The 22,081-nt window shown below is 52.9% G+C and overlaps 1 protein-coding gene across 4 annotated transcripts in view; it reads right to left on the bottom strand.

Annotated features, from left to right (window-relative positions):
* The window catches only part of RNF220 (ring finger protein 220), a 231,446-nt gene that overhangs the window by 12,628 nt on the left and 196,737 nt on the right, over window positions 1-22,081 (bottom strand). For 2 of the 4 annotated variants that reach the window (XM_057708648.1, XM_057708660.1), the window contains exons 4-8: window positions 14,583-14,628; window positions 10,969-11,070; window positions 6,317-6,359; window positions 3,143-3,186; window positions 2,569-2,701 (exon numbers count right to left, since the gene is read on the bottom strand). In XM_057708648.1, the coding sequence (XP_057564631.1) occupies window positions 2,569-2,701; window positions 3,143-3,186; window positions 6,317-6,359; window positions 10,969-11,070; window positions 14,583-14,628 (368 nt within the window). Of the gene's footprint in view, window positions 1-2,568; window positions 2,702-3,064; window positions 3,187-6,316; window positions 6,360-6,491; window positions 6,901-10,968; window positions 11,071-14,582; window positions 14,629-22,081 lie in introns of those variants that run through there. The other 2 variants (XM_057708639.1, XM_057708671.1) reach the window with 2 other exon arrangements.

Below are 22,081 nucleotides of genomic sequence, written 5' to 3'. Positions count from 1 at the left end.
TCCAAGGCCAATTCCCCTCAGCCAAGCGTCCCACCAAAAACTCTTGCTTGTTCACTGGCTTCACAGCAGATTACATTCAAGAGAACCGATCTGCTCCATCAGACCAGCTCTCAGTGGGCCTGGTAGGAAGCTTTGTTGAGGATGACGAAGGAGCCCTGGTCTGGGAGGAGGGATAGGGGATGATCGGATACAGGAACTTATCTGCAATTCTTCAATTCTTTCATATCTAACAAGGACAGCAATCTCTGTTCTGTCAGCACGCACAGCACGGCTTAAATGGGCCTCACCGCTCGCCTGCTCATCCTGCCTCTGCTCCCTCTCTCTGAAGTCGGCTGGGCAGCTTCTTCAGCCGGCGTTATCACTCCCTCTAACCGGTCTTGGCAGGCAATCTAATTCCTCCTGAAAAGGTCACCGCCATTTTAACTGCCTTTCAATCACATTAAGCACGCGCTGCCCGGCTTGCGGCCCAGCCCGCCCGGCGGGCGATCAATGCGCTGCACTGACACCAGCCCGCCTGGCGGGGCCACACCCAGCCCCCCAAGAGTTGAGGCCTATCGGTCCTGGCCAAGGAGGGTAGACTGACAGATGGCCAGCTTCTGCAGACAGGGTTTCGGGGGCAGAGGCGGTCAGGATCAGCCAGGGCCTCCTTTGATAGCACCCCCCCACCGAGAAGCCTCAGCCTCCTTCGCTCCACTGCGCCCTGCTCTCTGCCTCGTGGCCCCTGCTGATCTTGCTGTAAAACAGCCTTTCAAGTCTGCCTGTCTTTTGACTGCACTAAGCTGTTTAAGAGGCAGCAGCAGCTTCTATCAGGAAAGCGGGAGCAATTCTCTGCAGATAAAGGCACCTCCGGCCCCTGTTCCCTCTTTAAGTCTCACTCTCATTCTTGCTTTCCAAATCACTCAAAGAAAAGCCCCCTTTGAACTCCTCTCAGGAATTCTTGAAAGGAACAACCTCATAGTGTAAACACTCAGGGAAAACTGACACCCGCCCAGGGCTGAAGAGCCCCTCATACCCGCTCTGCGAGTGTGTTCCAGCACCCGGGAAATACTTGGCGTACCCGCAGGCCCTGTGCAGCTTCCTCCCCCTAAGCCCTGTCTGGTGCCCAGAAGCCATCAGGTCCAGCTCTGTGCCAAGAAACCCGACTAAGAAGTTGCCACGGCAATGGAAGGTGTGAAAATCTGCAGCTGCCAATAGAGCGAACCTGGAGCAGCCCCTGGAACTGCCTCTGCAGAGGTCCCACAGACACCCATGTGCACAAGTCATGGGACCCCGGGCTTTGCTGCTCACCCTCCCTGGGCCTCAGACAGTCGGAAACTCTAGGATAGGCCCAGAGTGAAATGGCAAATGGACATCCTCCAGCTCAGCGCTCAGGCTCGGGAAACGGTTTGGCCTGATTAACCTTCCTGATTTACGCTTTGGCTTGTCTCCAGACGCTTGGGCAATGTGAGAGAAGCCCAGAGGCATAACGCCACACCTGGGCTCACGGCCCCTTCATGTAGCCAGTCTGCCCTGGATGGCACTGTGGGGGCTGCTCCTCAGCACCAGCCCAAGAAACACGGTCCCAATGAGGCAGAGGTCCTTCTTCCAGCTGCTGTGAGATTCCCCAGGGACCAAACATAGTAATACTCCCAAGGGTGTTTCCTAGAGAACTGGAGGCAGATGGGAAGCAGATTGGCTCACTTAATGACCACAAGCTGCAGTGCCAGCTGTGCTTGTGCAGAGAAAGAGAGAAGAGCTGGAGGCTGGGAGGCAGACAGCCCCTGCTTTGCCCTGCCCAAGGCAGAAGGCTCTGACAAGAGGATACAGACCCTGGGCACCTACCAGTCTGCTAGTTGACCTGGTTGGGGAGGGGAACTTCCACTGGGCCAAGCCATATCTCTCCAAGGAGCTGGGCGGGGGCCTGCAGAGCCCCCTGCAGCAGTGGGGGAGAGCCCAAGGGAAGCAGGGAGCAGCTGGGCACAGGCCCCTCTTGCTTCCGGGCAGAGGGCTCCCAAGGAGAAGGGATGGGATCAGAGCTAAAATTAGATTCACCAATGAAGCTCATGGGAGGTCAAATTTTGCCATAACTCACTCTCTCCTCTGTAACTGATTTCCCTGACATGGGGCTGAGGAGGAGGAAGAAGAGGAGGAGGAGGAGGAAAATCCAATGTGTTTGCCTGGAAGCCCTCGGGGGCCCCCAGTGCTGGAGGTGTACAGCAGGTTGCTGAATTCTCATTTATCAGCCTTAAGAGGGATGGAGTGATAAATGCATAACCGTCCCTTTAATATTTTATGCAGGTGCTAACGCGGCTTGGCTGTCACCTTCAATGCATCACCCGAGGCTGAGAGCCCCCCTCGTCACTCCTAGCTTGTAGCCTCACAATTCCATCTCCCCACCCAAATACATCCATTTTAATATGCACATCACAGGCAGGCAGCACGGTCACAAAAGAGCCCCGCCAGCAGCAGTTCCCACGTGGTGGAATGGATGCCCAGCCACCAGCCCTGGCCTCTTGGATCCCAACAGATGGATACCCAGCAGAGGCCTGGCCACCAGAGTGCCACTGCCTATGTGTCAGCTGCCTGTACCTCGGAAACCACCTTCCAGGAGAGTGGTGGCCCGTATCCGCTTCTGCCCGCACCACTCATACTCCTCAAAGCGGCTGCTGCTCTCATGCTCGACGTCCACGGCATCGTCCTCAGCCATGCAGGAGCCTTCCCTCTGTGGAGAGCAGAGCGGGATCATGCGGGCCCCAGCCACCCCCACCTGCTCCCCGGGGCCTGCGAGGAAGGCACAGCCTAGCCCCCAGCTGCAGTGTGCCCCACAGGCCCCCAGCGCTAGAGCTCCTTTGAAGTAAACCAATCTAGAGGTCAAAGACCTGGGCTTTTCCCCAATAACTTTCCACTGGAGCCCCAGGGGAGGAGTGGGGGAGTGAAAGCAAAGGAAGAGGGTAAAGAACAGAGAGGAAGAAGCTGCTGAGACCACATGGAGACCCCAACAGCCCACAGATCTGGAGGCAGCCAGCGGCTAGTGTCAGGGGAAGGAGGGGAGGGGAGGGGAGATAGGTGGTGATGGCCCCTCTACCTTAGAAAGGCAATGCTCCACATGCCTACTCATCTCCTGCTCCGATCCTGCCAGGGGGCGGCTGCACAGGGGACATACCTGCCCTTCATCTTGCTTCCTCCGTTTCATTTTCCCAATCCGAGCTGCATGGAGAAACCGAAAACAAAGCACAGAACAGGCAGACGGTCACTGTAGCTCCCAAGGTCCCAGCGGAGCTGACACATCCTGACCTTCTGCCAGCCATTAGCCCTTTTGTTCAGTGCCTGATCTGGCCCTCATTATGCAGCACCTTCAGCTCCTTTGGGGCCTGGGCCTTGCCAAGAGCACCTGGGGAGGAGACTGGTGCTAGGCCAACGAAGGGGCCGCTCTTGGCCACAGCTGGCTCAAGCTCAACCCACACCTCCCTACCTATAGTGCTCAATAAGCCCAGTGAGCCAAGACGCTTCCCTTGGCACTTGCTATGTTATCTCCCCAGAAGGACAAGACCATAGACTCTTTCAGAGTCAAGAAACACAACTTTAGAGAACATCTCTTGGCTAGAATCCAAGGTCCCTCCAGGGGCCTGATTTGGCCTGCTTTTCACTTATCAGTTAAAACCCCCTTTTTCCTGGGCCAAGAGCCCTGAGACACAGCCCTTAGTGTCCTGTGTAGAATCACCCCAGGGAGAATTTCTCTCATGTCCACTGCTCCCATTTTACAGAACAGGATACCAAGGCCCAGTCATAAAGTTACAGAGGGTCTGAATCAGACAGCCCGGGATACCTTGAGAGGGTAGCCCTTACTGTGCCTACTCAAACCTGTTTCATCATTTCGAATCAGTGCAGAGGGGCTGGCAGGCCCCCGAGGCAGAGGGCTGCCTGCCATGCTGTCCCGCAGGGGGCTCAATTCCAAAGTGCACACTGCAAGCCCACAGCACCACTAATTAATGCTGAGAGATGCAATCATTTCTAATTAGCTCACTAATCCCTCTCTGCAGCCCTCCTGTCACTGAAGCAGGAAGGGGTCAAAACAAGGGACTCTGTTCCCTCCATCCCCTCCCTCGATGCAACAGTAGGAGCAGAGCTAGCCACTCTGAGATCAGACTGATTGGGGTCGGGGTGGAGTCAGCCAAGGAGGGAAGGGTTCCCTACTGCAAGGCCAGAAAGAACTTTCTCGTGGATACTGACCCTGGTGGAAAGCTCATCAAGGCAGTTTAGGGAGTGAGACACAGGTGAAAGGTGATGCAGGTGACAACTGATAAGTTACAATTTAGAGCTTCAACTGTGTGTAAGGTTCAGAGCCAAGGTAGCTCATTTTATTCTATATTCGGAAAGTAGGCTGCATTATCCATCTTAACAGAGAAAGACACTCGAGGCTCAGATGTCCAGGTAGCTAAAAAGTGGCAAAGGCAGGACAGGCAATCAGGCCTGACTCCACAGTTTAGAAGGCTCTCCTGTTCCAAGAATGCCCCCAACTGATCAGCATCAACAAAGACTGATCCTGTAAGTGTGCGAAGGCAGCAAGAATATCCACCTCCTGCCTGCTGAGGGTCTGAGGCAGGAAGCTACTCCAACTCCAAAACAGAGCAGCCCCAGAAAGACCCAAATCAAGAGGAAAGACACCATCCCACCAGGACTGAGCGTGGAGTTTGACAAACTTTGGTCTGCAGCCTGGCCCATCTCTTCAATTTCCAGTGCTCTCAGTATAGGAGATGTGACTATGTTCTAGTGCCCCACTTGATTTTTGTGAACAAAGATCTAGACTCCTTGGCCTTGACTGCCCTAACTCTTGGAATCTCAGGCTCGCGCCATCTTGACACTCTAGAGCCAGGGCTGGGACGGAGAAGGGATGCTGGATATCAGAAAGGCATTGAGCAAGGTACCCTGAGAGTTGTAGAAGCCTGTATGGAGCCGTGCACCAGTACAAAGGTTCCTCCCCTACCCGGCCTAAAGCCCAAGAGAGTGCCTCTCTGGTAAGAGACTATGACAGACACTGATCACTAAATAAAGGAATGAATCTCATAGGATTGCCGAGGAAGGTACAATACTGGACGCTCTCCTTGCCCAGGCCACCCATGCCAAAAAATTCCTTGTAGTTCCATGAGAGCACCCTGATGGACTGGGCATCACCTGGATATTCTCAGATAATCAAGGTAGGTTTGGTTATTTTCTTGCCATTCATCTACTAAGTCCTAAACTAAGCTTATTAAAGCATGACAGGAAAAGTCTGCTCCCTGCCTAGAGACTTCCACTGAGTAGGAACAGTCAATGTATTGCCAAGGAGGTAGCATGGCACGGTCCAAGAAGCACAGGCTTTGGAAATAAAAAACGAGTTCAAACCATGGCTCATTTACATCCCAGCTGTGTGGTTTTAAACAAAACACCTTCATCTCTCCTAGCCTCAGTTTCCTCATCTACAAAATGTGTGTTAACACTCCCTCTCAATTATGATAAACATGCTTAATATAGTGCCAGCCCATGATAAATGTTCTTTTCCCAGTCTGGGGCTTAACCAAGTGGCAAGAGCTGGGAATCTTGAACACGCGTGGCCTCACTCACTTACCAGCTAGCCTGGAGACCCCCAAGTCCCTTACAGCCAATCCCCAGACATACCACACCCTAGCCAGCACAAAAAAACTAGATCATTCAATTGTGTTCAGCAAATAGGAATGTTCCAGAGGTCTGAATCCAAAAGTGGGGGGGGGGGGGGGGGGGAGGCTGCCAGGTAGTACATACTCGGCGTGCTTTCAGAGAAGGCCTCTAAGAGCTGTCGAGCCCACGCTGATCACCTTTGTGAAATGTGGGCCGACTGATAACTCAAAGAGCCCTGGGATGAGTTAGTTCCTGTTGCCGTGGGAACTCCAGATCTCACTGCATTGTCAAGTCTCAGCAGAGAGGCTGTATTCACACTACTGGGCACTGATTAAAAACTGGAAGAAAAACATTCTCAGCGCCCTGCCGGCTTGTACAGTGAGGTCCCAGCAGTTTGCAAATTCAAAGCTGAGCTCCCGAGTGGAATTGTGTGCCTTGTTCCTCGTTCTCTGGCACTTACTGCCCCCCAGGGTTCTTCAAGGCCTAGAAAGGCTCACGCAAGAGCTGGGAACCATAACCTACATTAGACAGATGGGGAAACTGAGGGCAGCCGCCTTGGTCAGCACATACTCAGGCGCTGTGACTGTGAAAAAGCCAATCGGCCCTAACGTCGAGATGAGACCCAGCCAAGCCAGGAGCTGCAGGCAGTGAGGGAGGGAGGAGGCCGGGGGTGGGGCGGAGGGAGGGGCCGCGCAAGACTCACCATTCAGTCGGGTCTGCCGGTTGGCTCGCACTCGCAAGAAGGTCTGGGAGAAGATCCCGGGCAGATGCAAGAAAGAGAAGACAGCGTCAGTGCGGCCTGGAATCCCGGCCCCCGCCCCAGCCCCGGACCCCGGTCCAGGCCTGCCCCGCCCCAAACAGCCCGTAAACAAACCTACTTCCTCCCTCCCGCCGGCCCCCCTGCTCCGCCGGCCGCTCCGGGCCCTCGGCATAGCCGCCGGGGGCTGCTCTAGCGGGACCCCGTGGCCGCCGCGCGGTGCCGCCCCAGCCCCGGCCTCCGGCGCTCCGGGCCCCGCGGCCGCCCGGCCGGCGAGGGCGGCGATGCGGGCGGATTCCCCCCGGCTGCCCGGCGGCGGCGGCACCTCAGCTCCCGGCGGCGGCGGCGGCCATGTTGGCCTTGATCACGTGACCCGCCGCCGTCGCGCGCCGGGGGTGAAAGTTCAAGAAGTGGTGGGGGCTGCCGGACCGGGACCAGGAAACAGCTGCTCGCGTTCCGGCAGCAACAGGCTGAGGCCGTCCTGGGGTCCCTCCCACCGTCCGCAAAGCCAACCCGTCTGGGTTTTCGCGGCTGCGAGGTCCTCCCACCCCACTCCACGCCCCCTCCTAACGCGGGGCTTCTTCCGCCCGGGAGCCCCGCCTGGCTCCCGCCTCCCGCGCGGCTACCTTTTTGCTGGGGAGGTGGCGTAGGACTTCGCGATGGCCGCGGGCCGTCCCACCGCAAGTCCCAACTGTCTCTCCCCCAGTTCCTAGTCTTTCGGCAGTCCCGATGTTAGAGGATTCCCAACATTTCAGCTGTCTTCTGGACAATCCCTGGAGCTGCCACAGGCAACGCACACCCACGCGCCCAACGTGGAACCCAGCATCCCTCAAACAAGTGCCTTCCTCCAGGATTGTCAGTTCCTAACGGGATACCACCATCCACTCTGGTGTGCCCACACCAGAAACTTGAGAGTGAGTCGTCCTTGATCCCACCCTCCTTCAATTCCTCACAATCCTCTCGTCTCAGAGAGTCTACCTTTAAAGGTCTCTTAAATCTTACCTCCCCTTATGTGTATCTCCTACTCATCCTTCCAGGCCTAACCGAAAAATATCGTTTCCTCTATACTTCCATCTCTACCCTCAGTATGGCTTATACAGATTTTTATCAGTGGGCTGACCGCTCCACGGATGGGGCCATGTGTGAGTCATGGGTGAACCCAGAGCCCGGCACAGCACTTGACATAGGCAAGACATCCCTGTGTGTTTCTTCAGTGACTATACCTATCTTGAATGTCACTGCTGTAGTTCATAATCTTATGAGCTCTCTACATTTGCAGCTGTCTCCCATCTGGCATTCTGATCACCAGCTTTTCTCCCTGGAACCTGTCCTCCACACTACATGCAGTGTCATCTTTGTATCCTGCAAAATTGACCCTCTGTCCTCCTCCCCTTTAAATCCTGTAGTGGTTCTCCACTGAGATCTGCAACATGGCGTACAGGCCGTCTCTGCTCTGCTCTGCCTACTTCTCTGGACTCTTCTTCTGCCATCCCTGCTGTCTTCTTTTGCCCTCCTGACACTACCGGTAGCTCTTTGAGCGCTCTGTACTCTGGACTTTGGGCTAGGTTATTCTCCATGCCCCCATATTCCCTCCTTGGGTAACTGCTGTTCATCCTACAGGACTCTGGGAAGACTTCGCTTTTCCCCCCAATGTTGGGTTACTTGCTTCCTCTGAGTTTTCACAGCCCCTTGGCTTCCCTTTGAACTTGGGTATTTTGACAGTTTACAGACCTGTCCCTTCTACTTGGGAGGTCCTCTCCATCCAGTCATCCAGCACAGGGTCTGGCATGCAGGAGAAATCAGTGGGAAGGAGAGGATATTTATGAGGGAAGCCCCTGAGCCCAGTGCAGGGCTGAGAAACAATCTAGGATTCCAGGCCAGACAGACTCAAGTTCAAATCCTGACTTGGTTACTCATATGTGTTCTTAGAAAAGTCACTTCTTCTCTCTAGGCCTGTTTCCTTAGCAATAAATTGGGGGCAATGAATCCTAACTTGCACAGTTGCTATGAGAGTAAAGTGAGGCAATGGTTAAAGGGTTAGGTAACCCAGCAGGGGCTAAGGAAATGGGAATCTAAACCAGAAACCAGTACCTCATGATTTCAAGGCCAAGTTTGATGATTTTTAAAACTATCCAGCATAACTGAGCAACGACTACATGCCAGGCATCGTGTAAAAATCAGGGGATTCCAGCTTCACCTTCTACCAGTTCCCCTTGTGTTTTACATTCTAACAAAACTGAACTGCTAGTGGGTCCCTGAATACATCATTCTGTGTTTACACCTCAATGCCCTTTGCACATAGTGTTGCCTTGATTTGGAATATCTTTTCTTCTTTGTGCACCAAAGTGAACTCCCACCCATTACCTCCTCTGTGAATCTTACTCTGATTTTCTCTTTCCACTGTGCTGTCCTAGTAACTTATTTACACCCCTGTCATAGCACTTAAAACACTGGGCTATAATTATCTATTTGCAAATCTAACCCCTTGAAGGCAATTCACTGGTCTGATCATGAGAGAGTACTAGATAAATATTCAAGTAAAGGAAGGAAGTAAAAAAAGAGAAGACAATGTTTTTGCCTTGGAGAGCCCCCTAGTCTAGTGCAAGAGTCAGGCTCATCGTGATAGATTAAGTATGTTCACAATTCTGTGCAGCTCCTCCTGTCAAGAGCTGCATTCCCCCGCCCCTTGATTATGTGTTAGCTTTCTGACTTTCTTTGCCAAGTAATGTGAGTTCCAGAGTCTAGGCCTCAAGAGGCCTTGCAGCTTTGGCCTTCGCCCTCTTGGCATGACACTGCCCTGAGACTGCCAAATGAGGAAGCCGATCTAACCTACTGGAGGATTTAGGCTGTATGGAAGAAAACCAAGGCCCCTAATCTTCCAGACATGTGGTGACTGGACTTTCCAGCCCAGCTAGTCCTCCAGCTGAATGAGCTTCATGAATGAGGAAAGGCCTAGTCAACTGACAGAATCATGAGAAATCATGAGAAATAATAAGTTGCGTTAAGCCACTACGTTTTGGGATGGTACTAGAATACTAGAATATAATGGAGACATACTTAAATGGGTGATCACAGTGTAAGATGATCAGGGCAATAACAGGGACATGCAGGGGTCATGAGAAGAGAAAGCTAATCCAGAAAGGCTTCCTGGAGCAGAGGGGATTTGGGCAGGTTGTTGAAGGATAAATAGAAATTTGATGGGGTGGGGTAAAATAATCCCGGTAAAAACAGCATGTGTAAAAACACAGAGGCAAGAAAGGAATGGCACAGCCAAGGAGTGGTTAGGATTAATCTGGCGAGCATAGCCCACAGGATTCATGGAAGGCAGTATTAAGAATGGAAGCTGGAAATACAGGTTGAATCTAAATCACAGAGGCCTTGGTGCCATGCCTTAGCACACCTAGCCTGAGCCTGGCATGCCATGCTTATGTCTGATGGTTACTCTTTCCCTAGTTCAACAAATAGTAGCTGAATGCTGTGGCTAAAGTAGAGAGGCTTGGCCTCTGAAGGCAGGGCTCTGTCTCCCTTTGGAGTAGAATTCCCTGGGATGGAGCTTTGTCTCCTTGTCCCAGAATTCCCTAGAGTTGGGTCATTTCTCTGTCTCTAATCAGCATTGTCTGGGAGAGGACTGACTGCCTCTCTCAAACCAGGGCTCACAAGAGTAGGGATCCCTCCCCAGGGCTGGCACTTTGGGCTCTGCAGTTTGAGTCCCATATAGAGGCCTCTAGCAGAATAGGTGCCAGTCGAAGCTGGTGTACAGCCCACACTTGGTATTCCACTCACTAAGCTCTGCACCCTGACGCCAGGCTGTATCAGCTGGGAGGAAAAGGTGCCCAGAGAGAAGACCTTGAATTCTAAGAAAGGCTTCCTGTGTACCAATAGTGACCCTGGTTCTCTACCCCAGATGACAGGTCCTTGTTGCCTTGTCTCTTTGCATTCATCAGGGCTGTGTTTCCCTTTTCACATCAGGGCTCCCTGAGAAGGCCCGCTGCCATTTAAACAAATGTTCTTGGAGCAGGCCCTGTTTCTTGCCTTATGACTGAGTCTCCTGAAGGCAGGGCTCTGTCTCTCTTCAGACAGAAGCTTCTAGGGAAGCCCTTTCTCCTTCCTGTCACAAAGGAGTTCTGTATAAGCTGGGATGTTACCCTTAGGTCCCCCTCCTGCTCTGCTGTTTTAGGATTGTGTGGTCATTCCTTTCCTGTTTGCCCAAGGCACTCACTCTCTGGGCCTGACACCAAGGTATGGCAGGATTGATGGTTATTTGGGGGATCCTGGTTTTGAAGTGTGAAGTCTTCAGGTGATTCTGGGCTATGTGCCTGGGTCCCTGATGAAATTGAACCCTAGACTTGCCCTCCAGATGGCTGGGATGCTTCAGAAGAGCCCACCTGAGCCGAGGTGACCTTGGCATCCCTCCCTAAAATCCATCTGTTTAAGGCACATTCCCTGACGCCTGTGCCTTCTGGTTTAGTTAGGGTCACTAGACACAGAGGGAACCAAACACAGTTCAGGCCTTCCGCCTTGTCTTCTGAGGAGGGGAGGAGTTAGCCCAGGCCTGCCCTCTAAGCTCTCACCCAGGTGCCCAGCCCACCTCTCCTCACCTGGTATCTGTCTGAGTGGTGCAGGTCATCGGTGGCAGACGAATGTGGTGATGCTGTCGGAGACTCTCCTTCCCTCTTGATGGAAGCAGACAACAAGAGGGACTAGAAGAAGAAAAAGGACATGTGGCCTCAGGCTGAATGAGACCTACAGTCAGTTCCCCAGAGTGTCCGCTCCTATGGAGCTTTGGAGATAGAGGCAGAGAGAAGGAGGGCAGAGGGGTAGAGACCACGCTTGAGATTCTGAAGGCATGTGGTCAGGCCCCTGGAGTCTGGTTGTGGGAGAGGATGGTTTGATCCTAGGGATGGGTGGAGACCCCTGGAGAGGTCCAACCTCCTCCACCCCAGCTAATCTCTGTCCCAGTGGGACAGGCCTCCCAGTGGGCTGAAACTATATAGGCTTTGTTCTCCTGTAGTGAGCGGAGACTCTGGGACCCCTCTGAAGGGTTGGGGGCAAAGCCACATCCCTGCTGCCCTGCCTGCCCCCAGTGCAGGCTGGTGGTGGCCCTGCTATGGAGACAGTAAATTAAATAGTATGTATGAGTTTCCTTCGTGCAGCTAGGGATGTATGCTGGCTCCATTTATCCCCACGCTGTGGTGATGACCCCAGCAAAACTAATCCCCCCATGTCAATCCTGCACAGCCTCTTCTACATACGCCCGCTGTTTAGATTAATAAACTGTCTGCTTTAAATTGTGTGCGAGCACCACAATTCTAAATACCACATGGCACATTTAGCCTGCTCTTGCTGGCTCTTGCCAAGGCCTGTTCAACTGCAAACTGGGGGCCTGGAGGCCTGAAAGCAATCCATACTTCCTCCCCCCACCTTCTCTAGCCTGCGTAGCTCTGAGCCGGAAGCATACAATTCCCTAGGAGGCCTCCCCAGCCTAGAAAACCATGCCAAATCGCCAGTGACAGCCCAAAGAAAGCAATTTGGGAAAGATGGAGCAGCCATTTATCCTTCATCTCTGACTGAGCCTTAGGATGTGACCCGCATGCGGTGGCCACGCTGCACATCCTCAGGCAAGGGCCCTGGGAAGGAAGGGGACAGCTGCTGGCCTGGCAGGGCTCCCTGACTCGGCCTCAGCCCAAGAGCTGGAGGAGGGAAGAGGCCAGGCAGGGTCTCAGGTGGGATTCCCTGCAACGTGGAGCCCCTTCCTCACCCACCCAGGCCCAGTGGGAGGCCTAGTGGGTGCCTTGGCCCCCAGCTCAGAAAAGAGGTGGGTTTTCAGGCAATGTCCTTTTCCTTTTCTGGTCCCAAGGCGGATGCTGAGGAGAGGAAACATCGTGGGGCCCCCACCCCCTCATCATGAGAAAGCTCACACTTGTGTGCTCTCTCTCTCTCTCATTCTCTAGGTTAGAAGCCCTGAGAGGCCTCAGCATTACACCTGGGGCACGCGGAATAAAAAAAGGTCACTGGCGCTTTTTAAACATGGACCAAAAAGCAGTAAAATGTGTTTTGAAAAAAAAAATCCAGCATTAAATCATGACTTTTTGCCTGGCTCTTCGCCTCATTAAAAGTGGCCTTTTGGAAGGTAAAATTATCATTGTAAGCGATAAGATCTTTAAGAAAATAATTCACGGCTTCTTCACCCTTTAATATGATAGCCGCCACCGGCTAATTTTTTTCTTAATGGCAACGAGGCCATCAATCTTGTCTGAGGCCCCCTCGCCCTCTCCTCCTCCTTCCTCCCTCCTTCTCCCTGTTCTCTCAGTCTCTTGCTTGAACCTTCTACCTCGTGTCTCTTCCACCTGTGACCTGCTTCCCTAAAGCCCCGGGCAAGGCAGAGGACAGACCCTGAAACATTCAGCTTTGGGGACATGAGCCTGTTCCTAGAAGTGGGTGAGCAGTGGTCCTTGCCTCTGAGTCTGATTATCAATAAGCCCAAGTTGGTGGTTGCAGAAATGTGCACATGTGTAAGACTTCCTGTGTGAGTATTTTGGGGGGAGGTGGGTGTGCATCTGTGGACGTGGATTATGTCTGTGTTTGTGTTTTGAACACAGCCCTCACTGGGGTCCAGTCCCCAGCCCTGCCACCCGTGCTCAGGGGTCAGGGGTCAGGGGTTGTGGCTGACCTGGCAGCTTGTCTGTGACCTGCCTTTCTTAACCACATCCACTGAGGACTGCAGGCTGGGCCAAGTTCAGCCATTGTTGCTCCCCCTTCTCCTCCCACACCTTTTCTCTTTAGGGCTGGGAGGGCTTTGCTTCCTTGGCCAGAGCCTGCATCAGTCCAGGGCTGGGCTAGGTTCCCTACCCCTCCTCTGTCCAGCTTGCTGTGTTGAGTGATTTCCTGATTGAAGGTGTGGAGTCCACTCCCACCCTGTTGAAAGGCCTGCATGGGAGATAGGCCAGCCCTCTGGAAGTAATATTGTCACCCTGGCTCGTTTTCCCAAAACTGCCCCCTCAGTGGTCACTAGTGCATTCAAGACTTCTAAATACGGTGGCCTCCTTCTCCAGCCTTTTTCTGCTTGATGGCTGACCACCCCAGACATTTTGGAATTTTCCCTTAGGACCCTGGGACATTATGCTCTCCTGTTTCCCTCCTCACTTGTCACTGTTTCTTTTCTGCTCATTCCCTGGCCCTGGGACCTTCTCTTGACCCCCAGTGCAGGAGTCCCAGACTCTCTTCTTGGCTTCCGCTCTAATCTATCCACACACACTCCTTGACTGATTTCATCCATTCTGGGGAATTCCCTGGTGGTCCAGTGGTTAGGACTCTGCAGTTTCACTGCCAAGGGTGAGACCAATCCCTGGTCAGGGAGCTAAGATCCTACAAGTCATCCAGTTTGGCCAAAAAAAAAAAAAAAAAAACTATCCATTCAGCACTCATTCCTCACTCCCTATAAAGGGCTGAGGATTCCTGCCTTTACAAGTTACTGTGAGAAGTTATAAGACAGGATGCCACTTTACTGAGGGGTGGGGAAGAGGATGCTTAGTGAGTGAGGATTTAGTTCTCCTCCCCAGGTCCCTGCTCCCTCAAAACATCACCTTGGGGATGCAGTACCATCTACCTCTGTAGCCACCTATGGGAATTCTTGGTACACCAGATCATGTCATCCTGCTGAGGCCTCTGGCCCCTCCTTTGAGTCACTTGTCCTTCACTCTTCCTTTCTCCATCTGATGCTTTCAAGCTTCCCTTCTGTAGTGTCAGTGCAGAGGGTCAGATTGTCTCCCCAAAAGAGCCCGGCATCCTCTCTGGCTCCCTGCTGCCTTCAGGACAAAGCACATGCACACACCCCATGATCTGGCTTCTAAGACCCTGTACCATCTGTCTTGACTTACACTTCTATATTTTTCTTTACAGGCTACAGCTTACCTTCCTCCTTTGAGTCTCCCCAGACTTACTGTCTGGGCCCCCTACACCCCCAGGTCATTCTTTGCTTTGACCCCATCCTGACTGGAAGAGGAGGAAATCAGATGAGCACTCTCTGGCTCACGCTCAGATTATATACACACGTGCTCATGCTCACGCTCACAGGGCAGCCTGAGGCCTCAGGCTGACAATCAAATCCTGAAGACAGCTCGGGATCTAAGAAGAGCTCCTTTTTCTCAAGAACCAGTTCTGAGTGGGCCTAGGTTAGGATGGGCAGGAAGAAAACACACAATTGTCCACCTACCTTGGGGGTGCCTGGAGCCATGGCATCCTTCAGAAGAGAGCTCTTGCTGCCGAGAAAGAAGAGAACAAGGTGACCATTCCACTTGCTGCCCAGGGCACGCAAGAGTAGAATAGCAAGAAGACCCCAAGGGGAAAAGACATAGCCAGCCTAGCCTAGCCTGGCTCAGCCAAGCTCCACCCAGCCCATTCAGCCCCAGCTGGCGCTGCCTTGCTCAGTCTCTTTCAAGGGCCAGGGGCCAGAGCTGGCTCCTGGCTGGGCGGGGGTACAGACACCAGGCATGGTGGGCTCTCTTGTGGATCTGAGGAAAGGGGCTTTACCTGACTGCTCCTATCAGCCCTGAGGATTCTGCCTGTCCTGCCCCCTGCCCTCCACCCCGTGTCCCCAGCCTGCTCTTAGCTCCTATGGGATTGGGGTGATGGAACTGACATGGCTCTTGTCAATTCTCCCTCCAACATGCTGCAAACTGCGTTAGGCCAGGAATGATCTCCCCCTGATTCAATTTGTCAGCCCCAGGCCCTCCGGCATCGGGCGCGGCAGGCGGCGGGAGCTGGGCCCTGAAATATGGTGGGCGGCTCAGAGCGGGCGGGGGCGGGGGTGGGAGGTGATGGATGGGCTGTGGGGGAGGCGAGAACTGTGTTTAATAACAAAATTGGTATGCAAGGCCACATCCCGCGCTAAGCATGAGTGAGCCAGAGCCACAAAGTATTACAAATCCCCGCTAAACAGATGCTGACAATGGAACAAGACGTATCAAATCAGATCCACTTCAGAAACATTAATATCCCTGTTCCTGTCCCTGCCGCCCCCACTGTGCTTATCACATCTGTGCTCACATATTCACGCACGTGCTATCACAGGCACACAAATATTACACGTACACAGGTGCTGGCTGGCACACGCAGGAGGCAGATACAGCATGTTCACATAGGGTGCCCACACGGACGCACGTACAAGGTGTACAAGTAGAGCACACCCAGGGGATCCATACAACACCAAAGACACACCCAGGGCAGATACGCGGGCCACACGTGGGTGGCGTATACACGGGGAGCACCCACAGGGTCAGGCACAGACACACCCAATATGTGAGCCAAAACACAGGCTGATTTGGATAAAGTAGGAGTTCTCACCAGGGCCATTTTGCCCCTCAGGAAACAACTGACACATGGAGACATTTTTGATTGTCACAACTGGGGGCGGCGAGTTTTCTACTGACATGTAGCGGGTAAAGGGGATTAACCATCCTACCGGGTACTGGCTAGCCCCTCACAACAAAAAATTATCTGGCCCCGAACGTCAGTAGTGCTGCGGCTGAGAAACCCTGGTGTAAAGGCAGATACACACCCATTGTCTCTATAATTCTGTCAAAGTGTGGTCACACCCAGAGGATCAGACATGCACAGAGAAGCGCAGGCACACAGAATCCTGTTCCCAGAGACGTGTCCTTAAAGACACATTCACAACTGTCACCCAGGCGTGGATGAAGAGCTGCTCGCAGGCCCACATCCACACAAGCATGCACAGATACAGACACCCATGTGCACTGACACACACCCAACACTCATGCACCCACAAATGCAGACACACATGGACACACACCCACACAAACAGACATCCCAGTGCAGGGCCAGAGGGGCTTGGCAGCAGGCTGAGGCTAAGATCTGAGTGTAAGAACAGCTGTTTGGGGGCTTCCCTGGCTGTCCAGTGGTTAAGATTCCGAGCTTCTATGGCAGGGGGCTCGGGTTCAATCCCTGGTCAGGGATCCCACGTGCCACGCCACATGGCCAAAATATTAAAAAACCAAACAACAACAAAAAACAGCTGTCTGCCTGTCTGATCACGCAGTGAAGGCATCACAGACAGGAAAGGACCACCAGACAGGGTTCCATTCAGTGGCATTTTGTTCATAAATGGTTCCTGTGTTCCTGCTCCTGATCCAGGCACCGGGGATGCAGAGAGGAAACTGAGCTGCTCTTGAGGAGCAACTGTTGTGAGTTCGTTACTTTTTTCTTTCCTTCACTCAGTCAGCAAGTGCTCACGTCACTGTTGTGCCGGCCCCGTTCCTGGACTTACAGGTACAGAAATGAGGCATCTGCTGTACGACACTATTCTCATCAGACCCCTGGACTGAGGTCTGAGTGTTATCGGAGCGGGATCAGGGTAAAACGGAAGAGGAAAGAATGAACAATTATTGTGCACCCACCACTCATGACAGGCGTGGGCTAGAAACTGTACATATGTCATCTCTTTAATCTTCACAAAAACTTTACAAAAGTTGACTATCAGGCTATGTGACACCTCTGCTCACACAGCCCATGCAGGGTTTGGGATTTGAGTTCATGTCTGACAGAGTCTGAAATGCTGCTTTTCGGTTGGCCACATTGCCTCCTAAAGACACTGGGGTTAGGATGGAGGGCTGAGCTCTGAGTTCTTTTTCTTGCTCCACTTTGGGGAGGGTCCTGCTGACTCTGGGCTTTAGTTTACTCTGCTGGTGAATAGAAATGGAGCCATTTAGGGCCAGGATGTCCAGTGTCTCCCTTTGCCAGGCCTCTGGATCTTTTCCTGGCAATCCTCTTCCCCTTCCCTCAAGTTGGACTGGTACTACTCCAGACTCCTTCCCTCTCCCAGAGAAAGCGCCCCCCTGCCCTACCTCTCCTCCAACAACCTTACTACCTCCAAGTGTGCTTGGTTCCCCCAGACACAGGAGTCTGGCGAAGGGCCCACCTTGGAGAGGAGAGTCTGAGCCCTGAGCGGCTGGCAGCTAGGCTCCCGCCCGGCCCATCCACTCTACTCTGCCTTCCGTCCCTCCCTGTTTCCACAGCCCGCCCCCAACGATTTCCTCCCTTCTCAGTCACTCGCTGCCTAGTGATCCATGGGTTTTAAATTATAACTGGGACCCAGGAAACGCGTTCCTAAGTACAATATTCATGGGCTGGGCTGACACTTTTAATTAAGGTGATTTACACTGAATTATCCTTGGAAATAAAGAAATGGTGTGCTGCCCAGGAATAAACCATCATCACCAGCCGCCTTTGTAAGTTACACTTCGTTTTAATCTATTTGGGGAATTGTTTATCTAGTTCATTACCCAACCAAACACCGAGGCCGGCCTTAAATAAGGCTTAAGTGGGGGTGGGGACACCTCCACACCCCGCCTCTCCTCTAGAGTCACCCAGCCTCCCTTTGGCTCCTTCCAGCCCCTTTAAACCACTGATCAGAGAGCCTGCTTCCCAGCCTACAGGCCAGATCTCAGAGTGGCTGCAGAATCCTCCAGGAAAAGGTCTCTGAGCTCAGGCCCCACCAAGCCAAGCCCTGCTTTCAGCTTTGTTCAATCTTTCTGCATCCAAAGCTCTTTCCTCTATGGGTGGAAACTCCTGTTTGAGGGCCACAGAGAAGTCTAGGGGCCACTCCCTGGCCTGCCCTTCAATCTTCAGCCCCATCTATGTTCCTCCCTGTCTGTACACATCCAGTTTCCACCCCATCACCATCCCAGAGAAAGCTTAGTGTGCCCAGTTTTCTCCTCGTCCCCTCAGGTATCTGCTTCTCTGCCATCATCACCCTTCCCGTGACCCAAGTCAGAAAGCTCTTCTTAGGAAGTATCCCACAAGGAATCAGCTGAGTTCTCTTGCTTCTTCCCCCACCAGTCTGTCATCATTCAGTCTTCTCCATTCCTGCTACCACTGCCATTGTCCTAGGTCAGCCTCACCATCTGTTCCGTGGACCCTACCTAACCTTCTCACTTACTTCCCTGCTTCTACCCCCAAATCATGTCTCACATTGGCCTCCAGAGTGATTCTTCTACAGCTCAGCCCTCTGATCAAGCTTCTCCAGCTCACTGATGTTCTAATTCCCCGGCTACCTTCAAGACAACCCTCCAGCATTGAAGCCCTCCACTATCTGTCCTCAATCTAGCTTTGCCCTTCTTGTTCTAGGTAGCCGAGTCCTGGGGTCTACTGGAGTCCTGTGCAGGACTGAGAGGGGGGAAAGACAGGATGGAGTGAGGGAGGGTGTGTGGGCACAGCCTCTGATCTCTAATGTGAAAGTGCTTTGAAAAGTGTAAGTGCCTTGCCAACGGGAGTTCTGACTTTTCTTCCTGTGTCTGTGTGCCTGTGGGAGTGATCATCTGTGGGAAGTGGTTCTTTTAGGGGGTAGGTGTGAGCACATCTATGTGTGTTGGAATGTGGGTGTGTGCGTGTGCCTGTATGTTGTGTACCTGCATTTGTGCCTGTCTGTGAAAACTAGCCAGCCCTACTTTGGGAGCTGGAAGGTCCCCGATCCCCTGTGTGAGAGCCCTTGGGTGTGTCTAAAATAGACTGCTCTGTGCTGTTGGGCAGAAGGGGGCAGAGAGCACAAACCAGGCCCACCCAGAAGAGCTCCCCTGGGACCAACCACGCGGGAGGGTGACGGAGAGGCACCCTGGCAGCAGCATCCACGGACTCAGGAGCTGGCTGTGCTGAGGGAAGGAGGGCAAAGGAGGCAGAGGCAGGGTAAGAGAGGGGAGGGGGCGATTGGAGAGAAGAGGAGAGAAAAGATAGGGAGGGAAGCAAAGAGAAGGGAACAGAAGGAGGGGATTGGAGAGCTGGGAGGAAGCTGCTGGCTACATGCTGTGGATGGGGCTGCCCTCATCTGGGCTCTGCCCCAGACTCTCTGAGTGATGCATGCACAAGCTCTGCCCTCCTGCAGGACTCGGTTTCCCCATCTGTGCAGTGCCTGGTCAAAGGCCCCTCTCAGCTCGGAGCTGATGGCGGGAAGAGGAGGAGGGAGGGGTCTCGGGAGCCTGGGCGCCACTGCTTGCTCCAACCACCTCCTCCCCTCCTGCCTCCTAGAGAGCGGGCAGGGGCGGGGCAAGGGCATCCGGGGATGGGGCCCTCCCCGCGCTACCCGGCGCCACGGCCCTCAGCCCGGAGGGAGCTGACACGCTCCTTGGGAATTTATCACGCACCCAATTACAATGTTAATTGGCAAGTTCCTGAAATCAATTAATTCGCAAATTTTTTCCAATTAAAAATCCAGATAAATCACGAGGGCGGCAGCGGACCGGTCCAGCCTGCAGTCCGGTGGGCGCAGCGGCCGCAGGGAGGGGGTGGGGTGGGGGGGCGGGAGAGAAGAGGGGAGGGGGCGGCGGGCGCGGCTGCCCTTGAACGCCTTTGCCGGCCGGTCGGACTGTCAGCGCGGCGGGCGCGGCGGGGCCGAGACAGATAAAACCATCGACCCGTCGCCGCCAGCGCTTCGGCTTTATCGATCCGACGGGAATTTCACTTGCTGTGCAGATCCCGCTGTCCGGCTGTCAGACACCGGGTTGAGGAGGGGGGACGTGCCAAGGGTTAGGGGGTGCTGGGCTGGGCCTGGACGCGAGGGGCACAGAAGTGGGGGACGCTAGACATACTGGTGAGGGGCGGGGCAGATGTGAAGGCTCCGGGTGGGGAAGTGGACGTGGGCCGAAGGGTGTGGCAGAAGGGGGTTCTCTGAGAGCACGTGGGGGAGGAGAGATTGGTGCAGGGTCACAGGTGGGGGCGGAACACTCCTGTGGGCAGAAGTGGATGCGCTGCGCAGTGCAGGGATGGAGCCGCAGGGACTAGGCTGTAGCGTGGCCCCCAATGAGGAGGCAGAAAGAGAGCTTGGGCCCCCATTCTCCAGACCTTTAGGGGTACACTGCGATTACAAGGCTCTGCCGGTCCCTCCATCTCTGCCTCTAGTCTCAGTTCCTGTTGAGAAGTCCTCCACTGGGAGCAAATTACCCAGAAACACTTCTGGACAGCCACGGTATGGAACTCAACTGCAGAAAGATGTTTCTTTCACTCTCCTGGTTCTAGGCTAGTCCTGGGTGTGTGCGTGGGAGGGAGGAGGGAGTGGTTAAGAGCATGGGCTCTTGAGTCAGATTGCTTGGCTTTGAATCTTATCTTTACCACTTAACAGGCTGTGCAAGCTTAGAGAATACACTTAACCTCTCAGTTTCCTCATCTGTAAAATGGAGTTAGTAATCATAACCTACCCCAGTGGCTGTTGTGAAGATTAAATAAATATAAAGTTCTTGGCACACAATGTTCAACAGGATTATTGTTACCATCATTAGTATAGTCTTCTGTGGTAGTTTGCAGTATTCCCACAAATTCTTTGATACTCTCCCCTTCAAGAGATAGAGCTTATAGTGTTTAATTCTCCTCTGTTGAGTGTGGCTGGACTTGGTAACCTGATTCTAGTGAGTAGAATAGAATATATTAGAAGCCATAGTGTATGTATGACTTCCTAGACTAGATCATAAAAGGCCTGGGGGCTTCCTCTCTAGTCTCTCTCTTGGATCCCTTCCTCTGTGGGAAGTCAGCCGTCATGTCACAGGGAAACTCAAGCAGCCGTATGGAGAGACCTGCTTGTTGAGAAACCGAGGCCTCCTGCCAACAGCCATGCAAGTGAGCCATCCTGGGAACAGACCCTGCAGCCCCAGTCGAGGCTTCAGATGACTGCAGCCTCATGAGAGACTGAACCAGGAGCCACAAAGACCCACAAGTACCCCCAGCTACCCAACCAAGCTGTGTCTGAACTGATGACCCACAGAAACTGTGAGGCATTAAGTGTTTGCTGTTTTAAGCCATGAAGTTTTGGGGGAATTTGTAACACAGCAATAGATAACTGGTATTTTGGCCTTCAAAATTCAGCCCAGGCCTCACCCCCCTCAGGAGGGCTCCTCTGCTCTGTGCTGGGTCCGCTGCCTCCTTGCTGCTCCCACAGCTCCTGTTCTCCCCATCGAGCGGTCTCTGTTCTTCAGGGTTTCTCCTGCCTGGCTCTCTTTACTCCTATTATGAGCACCTGAGGGTGGGACCATTTCTTTCTTTTTCTTTCTTACTTTTTTTTTTTAATTGGAGTATAGTTGATGTACAATGTTGTGCCAATCTCTGCTTTACAGCAAAGTGATTCAGCTATACACATAGATACATTCTTTTTTTATATTCTTTTCTATTATGGTTTCTCCAGAACATTGGGTATAGTTCCCTGTGCAGTAGGACCTTGTTATTTACCCATTCTAAATGTAACAGTTTGTATCTACCAACCCCAAACTCCCAGTCCATCCCTCTCTCTCCCTCCCTCCCCCTTGGCAACCAAAAGTCTGTTCTCTATGTCTATGAGTCTGTTTCTGTTTTGGAGATAGGTCCATTTGTGCCATATTTTAGATTCCACACATACATGGTATCATATGCTATTTGTCTTTCTCTTTCTCACATACTTCACTTAGTACGATAATCTCTGGTTGCATCCATGCTGCTTCAAATAGCATTATTTTTTCATACTGTTTTTATGGCTGAGTAGTAGTACATTGTATATATGTACCACATTGTCTTTATTCATTCATCTGTCAATGGACATTTAGGTTGTTTTCATGTCTTGGCTGTTGTGAATAGTGCTGCTATGAACATAGGGGTGTGTGTATCTTTTTGAATTAGAGTTTTGTCCGGGTATATGCCTACGAGTGGGATGACTGGATCAGATGGTAATTCTATTTTTAG

Source organism: Hippopotamus amphibius, chromosome 1 (assembly GCF_030028045.1).
Source record: "Hippopotamus amphibius kiboko isolate mHipAmp2 chromosome 1, mHipAmp2.hap2, whole genome shotgun sequence".
In the NCBI taxonomy this organism is placed as follows: Eukaryota; Metazoa; Chordata; class Mammalia; order Artiodactyla; family Hippopotamidae; genus Hippopotamus; species Hippopotamus amphibius.
This window is presented reverse-complemented; position numbering and strand designations above follow the sequence as displayed.